The sequence below is a fragment of the Geospiza fortis genome, unplaced genomic scaffold, assembly GCF_000277835.1.
Source record: "Geospiza fortis unplaced genomic scaffold, GeoFor_1.0 scaffold178, whole genome shotgun sequence".
NCBI classification, from domain to species: Eukaryota; Metazoa; Chordata; class Aves; order Passeriformes; family Thraupidae; genus Geospiza; species Geospiza fortis.
In genome coordinates, this window is record NW_005054466.1 from 1,281,876 (window position 1) to 1,289,668 (window position 7,793).

Here is a 7,793-nt window from a genome sequence, read left to right on the forward strand (position 1 = left end):
CTGCTGAACAGGTCTGGGGGGTTTTGCCTGGCTGTGGATGGAAGTATTCCCTGCCAAGGATGTGCAGGAGGCTCCTGGCTTTAGGAAGGAACCCCAAGTGAAACAGAAGTGTCTCAGTTGTGCCACTTGGCTGAGAAAAAACAAACAAAAAGTCCAAGCTGGGACACTTGCACTGTCCCAGGTGCTCCAAGTCCTGTCCAGCCTGGCCTTGGGGACTTCAGGGATCCAGGGGCAGCCCCAGCTGCTCTGGGAATTCCATCCCAGCGCCTCCCCACGCTCCAGGGAACAATTCCTCATTCCCAATCTCCCATCCATCCCTGCCCTCTGGCACTGGGAGCCATTCCCTGTGTCCTGTCCCTCCATCCCTTGTCCCCAGTCCCTGTCCAGCTCCCAACACCTGGAGTATTTCCAGTGTGGTGTAAATAAGTCTTTAGTGAGCCTTTTGTTTAAAAACAGAGCTTCAGGTGCCTTTGTTATTACCAGATGAGTCTTTGTTATTAACAGAGGTTATTACCAGATGAGTCTGTGCAGGCTGGCTCCAGGTGAGGGGTCTGGGGAGGTGGGAGCTGTCCCATGGTCCAGGGCACTGAGGAATAAATGTGAGCAGTGCTGAGGATTCCCCACTCCCTGAGCAGCTGGTGTTCCCCGTGGGGAGCAGGAGCAGCAGGACAAACAGGGAGCACTTAGAGCAGAGCTGGGAGCTTTCTGCACCTCCCTGGTTCCACCTCCCAGTCCATGACAAAGCAATTGCTGCCAAAATTCCCTCTGGGAAGGAGAAGTAAGGAAGGGAAAAAAGCTGGACAAGAAACTCTAGCAACTGCATTTTTTTCCCTTGTAGATTTTTTTTACAAGGCAGAACATGAACCTTGTGTTGAACTTTCAAGTTACTGACTTTGCATCTCTGAAGTTTGGAGATAGTGGTTCTGACAGTCGTAGGCACAGGGCCCTTTTAGCATTCAGGATTATGTAACCTCATGGAATTTCAGAGGGAAGGCAGCAAAACCCTTCTGGAACTGTCAGCACCCTCTGAAATGCCCTGCAGTTCCTTGAGGGCCTTGCACAGATTCCTGATCATCTTCTTCTTCCCATCCAGCTCAGTGGTGGAATTTAATTTGCTTCTCATTGCAGGGACTTGAGAGTGCCAGGGCTAGGGGGAGTGGGTTCCCAGTGCCAGAGGGCAGGGCTGGATGGGATACTGGGGAGGAATTTCCTGCCTGGGAGGCTGGGATGGAATTCCCAGAGCAGCTGGGGCTGCCCCTGGATCCCTGGCAGTGCCCAAGGCCAGGCTGGACAGGGCTTGGAGCACCTGGGACAGTGGGAGGTTGGAATGAGATGATCTTTAAGTCCCTTCCAGCCCAAACCATTCTGATATTCTATGAAATTAAAGTATTTTGTGTAATCCCAGCCAGATTTGGGCTCAGCACTGGCTCCTGGGATTAAACTTTCCTCTCCTGCAAGGACAGAAATGTGTTTTCCCCAAAAAGCTGGGTGTGAGGAGCCTGAGAGGGCTCAGGAAGCTCTGCCATGCTCAGGCCAGCAGCTTTGCCCAGAGCAGGGAAAGCAGACTCTGCCCAGCTGGGTTTGGAGCTGCCCAGGGCTGGACACTCCACAGCCTCTCTGGCCAACCTGCCCCGTGTCCAGTCCCCTCAGAGTTCAGTTTTCAATGGAATCGCTGCATTTCACTTTGACAGGAGGAAAGGGAGGCAGTAACCAGCTCTGACAGCTCTGCTCTGGGTGAGCTGTCCTCAATCAGGACTGCCAGCTCAGTGATTTAGACATTCATTAAATGCAAAAACTTCTTGGAATCTTGAGCTCTTATTCCCTTGGATAAAAATGCACAGCCTCCCTTTGGGTGGCTGGCTGACATCTTTTCCCATGTAGCTGCTGTCTGTGCTTATCCCTTAGATTTTGGATTAGTGAAGCTTGTCTGCAAAACTCACTCACAGGGATTTTCAGACCCTTCACTCTGAACTGAGCTAGGCAATATTTTATTTTACAAAATGATGAGACTGATCATAAAGCATTGAGAGGGTATTCCTACAGGATACTCCAAAGCCAGCAGGCACAAAGAGAGCCTGAGCTTCCATGGGGAGGTACCCTGTGACCTTTCAGGGGAAACTTTTGCCTCCCTTACCCTAAATAATGTCTGGAAATAATGTCCTGGGCAAAGGAAGGAGACCCTGGAATGTCTTGGCTGCCTGCTGGGGTTTTTACCTGATGTTCCAGATAGATCCCATCCTGTACAGCACCACTGGGCAGCAGATTGAAGGGATGTGTGCCTGAAAATCAGACAGGACATGCAGGCAGAGTTCTCATGAATCCCTCAGGGGGGAATCAGGAGCTGCTCCTGGTAATAAATGTCCTGAGCACAGGCAGTTCCTCACACAGGCACCAAGTGCTCCCAAAACAGCCTAAGTCTCGTGTGGAATTCCAGCCCAAACCATTCCATGACTGATTCTGAAGCTCCTTTTTGAGGCTGCTGATCCCACACCCTGCAGAGGAGGATGTGTTTGGGACTGATGGGAATTGATTGGCATTGCTGGTAAAACTGCTGCTCTCTGGGGACTCCAGCAAGGCCAACTGTGCCTCCCCATGCCAGGGTGATCCGGGGAAATTCCCTTTGGGATCCTCTGCAGGAATGGAGCTCCCAAGCCTCCCTTTCCCTGTGTTCCCTGCTGGCTGCTGGCAGGGCCCTCTCCTGGCTGCTCACTCAGTAATTTTGAAGCTCTTTAACCCCGAGCTGGAGGTCTGGCCAGTGACCTGCCAAGATTAGCATCTCCTGCAGGGAAAAGGCTTTAGAGAGTAATCCTGTGCTCAGAGAGCCCCTGGCTGGACATTCCCTGGGGTGTCCTGTGTGCCAGCAGCTCCAGGAGCGTGTGCTGCCCCAGCTCCCAGCTGCCAGCCCGGGCACAGGGGTTGGTGGCCACGGGGGCACTTTTGGCTGGATTAGCTGTGAATTGGGTGCTGTGACCGAGCTGACCCGTGCAGAGAGATGATCAAACAAACAATTCCACGCTGTCAGCAGCCCTGCTAAATGTTCCACCCTCATCCTGCCCTGGGAGCAGTGTGCAGAAGGTGCTTCTTGCATGGGATCCTTGTTTTTCCTTTCAGAAGCAAGTTTGCTTTGTAAGTATGTTGTTAATGGTCTTTTTTCCTTTAAGCAAGACTTTGTAAGCTCTAATCCTACACTGGTTTATATTATCAGGGCTCGTAACCAGATTTTCAGCTATCAGCCAGCTTTAATACTTGCTAAAATTGCTTTACAGGTCTGTGGGATCTGTCAGATTTGCATTTTGCGTGGAGTGCATTATCTGCTGCCATGCACATCCACGGGCACTGGCAGCACTGGGCCTTGGAAGAGTTTGGCTTCTCCTTTGTGTTGTTTTGTGTCTTTTGTTGGTAGGTCAGAGGCAGAAGGTGTGTCTGGGGAGCTTGGGTTTGGAACTGAAAAATCCTCTTTTCCCAGTCCTTGGCAAATCTGAGATCCCATTTGGTGTTCCAGGTTTGATAAGGGGAAACTGAATATTGGGATGGGGTGGGGATGACAGATAAGCTGGAAGTGTCCATGGTATGGCACATAACTTGGGAAACATTGTGGGAATAGCAGAGGGGGTTTGCTGAAGGTGACTGTGATTCAGAAATCTTTGCTGTCCTGGCTCTGGCATGGCCAGCTGGGTCCTGGCTGGCCCAGGGAAGGGGTGGCTGCTCCAGCCTTGTCCCTGTGGCTGGCCCTGCTCTGCTCTCCCTGCTCCAGAGCTGCCTGCAGCCCTCCTGGCACTGCCTGCTTTGGGTTTTTAATTTGCATCTGTTGTGAAAATATTATGTGAAGAATATTCCAGTCTTGGGTTTGGATTTGGAAGGATTTGGCAGAGGCAGCTCCCAACTGCTCCTGATGCAGCTTGCAGCCGGCTCTGGGGCTTTGCTGCAGCTCAGGGCTTGCAAACACTGCCTGAGTTTTGCTCAACTTGGTTCCATCTGATGGCAAATGGAAATATTTCCCATCCCAATTCCTTTTGTCTCCTGCTGCTCCCTCCTTCTCCAGCCCCAGCTGTTCTTCTCCTCTGTATCAAAAGGCATGAGCACAACCTGGTACTAAACCCCCCCCAAAGTGGAGGGTTTTATTCAGGTTTACCTTTCTGACCCTAATTTTATGTTCTTCCCTGTGAAAGCTTTCATCGTGGCAATATGCCAATATATTTTTAGTGCTAACAAATCGATTTGTTTCAAATATTCGAGTTCAAGCAGTGGGTGCTCTCCATCAGACTCAATGTAGGTCCAACCCAGCACTCTGTTAGTGTCATAATATCATCATATCATCTTTGAGGAAGTTTTGGAATGTTTTAACTGCTCCCAGGCTCTTCCTCACGCTGTCAAGGACTTTCAGTGTCTTCTATTTTTTTTTTTTTGCTTTAAATAGTTTTATAGACACACGAATGACAGGCTCCTGTCTAGAGGAATTTACAGTGGAATCTAATTAAATCCCTTGCTGTTCTGTACCACAAATAATGGTAAATAATAATAATGTCTCTTGACACATTGCAGTGGCACTTTATCTCCAAAGTGCTTTGCAAAGCTAAATAAAATAGTACGAAAATTACATTATATTATCAAATAAAATACTAATAAAATATTTTCTCCTGAAATAATCAGGCTTTTAGCTGCTGCAGGCTGGCACAGCATTGCCCAGGCTGGGTTTGATTTTTCACAGGACACATGGGGGGTTGTTGTCCCCTGTGTCCCCCTGTCCTTTGCCAGGGGCAGGCTGGGGTGGTGTCACCCTGCCTGGGAGCTGCTGAGTGCCCCTGCTGAAGTCAGCCATGGCAAATGGAGCCACTGAGCAGAATTAAAGCTCTGAGCTCTGGCAGAGAAGCAGAGTGCCTGTGCCAGGCCCTGCTGCTGGGGGCTGCACAGGAGGGGCAGCAGCTCCAGAGACACCCAGGGATGGATGGGGCAGGGCAGGGCTGCTGGGGATGGATGGGATGGATGGATCAGGGCAGGGCTGCCGGGGATGGATGGGTCAGGGCAGGGCTGCCGGGGATGGATGGGATGGATGGATCAGGGCAGGGCTGCAGGGCTGCTCAGGGTCCTGTTCTCCTGGAGACAAGGGGTGGGAATGTTGTGATCCTTGGAATTCCCCTTTCATTCCCAGTCTGGCTTTCCCAGTGTGTGTAAGTGTAAAAAATCAATTTTATTTGTGTTTCCCCATGTGTGTAAATGTAAAAATCCATTTTATTTGTGTTTCCTTGGACCAGCATCTCTCTGGCATCTGTTCTGCCCCTGGCAGCTCCTGCTGGGGACACCCACGTGGGAATGTTGGGACAGGGGCAGGTGGAGCTTGTGTCCTGCTCCCGCCCAGGGTGGCATTGGGGACACAGTGCCAGCACCTCGGTGTCCCTGAGCACGTGGCCTTCCCTCCATGTGACCCTCCGAGGGACCCGAACCCTGGGAAGCTCCTGCCTGGCGACTGGGAACAGGGACACAAAGGGGACACACCGGGGATGTCACACACGGGGAGTGTCACACACACAGTGTCACGCACGGGGAGTGTCGCACAGCCAGTGTCACACACAGTGTCACACACATAGTGTCACACACAGTGTCACACACACAGGGAGTGTCACACACACAGTGTCACACATAGTGTTACACACAGTGTCACACACACAGGGAGTGTCACACACACAGTGTCACACACAGTGTCACACCCACAGGGAGTGTCACACGGCCCTGGCTCACAGGGCCACACCCTGGGGACACGGCAGCTTCAGAGCCTGACTGGAAGTAATATTTACATTAATTGTATTAGTCATTATACATATGGATTTATATTTATATATATAAATATAAATATGTGTGTGTGTGTGTATAGAAATAAAAATATGTATAGAATAATGTATCATACATAATTTACATATATTTATAAATTTATAAATATTATAATATACATTATATAATATAATGTAATATATAATAAAACCCACATGAAAATTTATAAACTATACATGATACAATATAGATTATAATATGTAGTTTAATGTGCATGAAAACATAAAATATATATTACAAAGTACATATAATATATATAATATATTATATATCTATAATGTTTATGCTATATAATATATGCTATATGTATATATTACATTTATTTATAACATAAATTATCTAACATATTATAGAATGTATTATAATCTTAATTATTGTTTTAATTATTATTAATTTAATTATTAAATATTTATATTATTAATTTTATTATTAATTAGAAGTAATATTTAATATTTATCCCAGTCAGAGCTTTGGACATGTTTCAAACTCCAAGGAATCCCCTCCTGCTCCTGTAAACCCAAACTCTCTGAGCAAATTGTTGAACCCACCTGATGACTTGTACTGGTGACCTTTCCTTGTTTTATGATGTAAAACAAACCCCAAGCCCCACAAAAGCGATTTTTCATCTTATTCTCTCTCAAAAACATTATTATTATATTCTTATTCTTCTTATTATTATTATTCTTATTATTATTATCATCATCATCATCATCATCATCATCATCATTAGGGCTGAATCTCTGCCCACCTTGCTGTGAGCTCTCAGCCCACCTGACACCTCCAGGTTGTTGTTTTACAGACCGGAGTCATGTTTTTAATTAATTCTTCCCTTCTGGTCCTTCTGTGCCTTAACATTAGGTTATTTTTAGTAACTACAGTTTTGCACTGAACTAAGGGTTATATCCAGGGTTATTTTGTGATGAATTTCATCTCCTGAGCTCCAGGCTTGCAGGTATTGTCAGCCTAAGTGAAGGTAAAAATATTAAAAGCATGAAGAGATGTATTGGCAGAGAGCAGAGGATGTTGTATTGGGGAGAAGTAGACACTGTAAATATTTCTGTTTCTTTCCAAAAGAAGCTGGAACCAGTTTAAAACTCTAATGTTGTCCTCAGAAGAGTTGATAAATTCAGGCCTCCTTAAAACAGAAATAAAGCTAAAAGTCATTAGTCTGGGTATTAATTTTGAGCCTTTTCACTGAGTTTGTCCTGTTTAAAGCCTCAGGACTTAGGGTTTTGTTCCTTTTGTACGACTGGGGGCTGTGGACCAGGACAGCACTTCCATGTCAGTCTGTTCTTGATCATAACATGTGCCTCAGGACACAGAAATCCCCATTATTCTGGGTCTTGTATTTGAAGAGCTGGATGAAACCGGTCAAAAATGGATATTATGGGCTCTGGTTTGGCTGCCAGTCCCAGTTTCCTGGGGATGTCACACCCAAATGTCACATAGTGCAGTGATCCATTTTAAACATTTCAATGTTTGGCTTTTGACTGGGTCATTTTCTTCTCCCGTGTCAGTATTCCCAGGAGAAATCATGGATGAGAAGATGTCCTACAAAGAGTTCCTGGATCGCAACGACACCTGGTCAGCAGAGGAGAGGGACCTGTGCTTCAAACCCATGGACATGGCTGGTAGGATGGCTCAGGGGCTGGAGCACCCTGATTTCAGCAGCTGGGGGACCTCATGGGCTGCAGGTTCTGTCCCTGAGGGGCTCCTGCTCCCCTCACGGCCTGCAGGCTCCATGCCTGATGGGCTCCTGCACCCCTCAATCATGGCCTGCAGGGTCCATGCCTGATGGGCACCTGCTCCCCTCACGGACTGCAGGCTCCATCTCTGAGGGGCTCCTGCTCCCCTCAATCATGGCCTGCAGGCTCCATCCCTCAGGGGCTCCTGCTTCCCTCACGGTCTGCAGGCTCCATAGCTAAGGGGCTGCTGCTCCCCTCATGGCCTTCGGCAGCCCCTGGATT

At 47.9% G+C, this 7,793-nt stretch overlaps 1 protein-coding gene across 3 annotated transcripts in view; it reads left to right on the forward strand.

Annotated features, from left to right (window-relative positions):
• LOC102040855 (microtubule-associated protein 4) overlaps nucleotides 1–7,793 on the forward strand; it is a 99,503-nt gene that overhangs the window by 52,652 nt on the left and 39,058 nt on the right. For all 3 annotated transcript variants that reach the window (XM_031062796.1, XM_031062797.1, XM_031062798.1), the window contains one exon: nucleotides 7,344–7,457. In XM_031062796.1, the coding sequence (XP_030918656.1) occupies nucleotides 7,344–7,457 (114 nt within the window). The remainder of the gene's footprint in view (nucleotides 1–7,343; nucleotides 7,458–7,793) is intronic.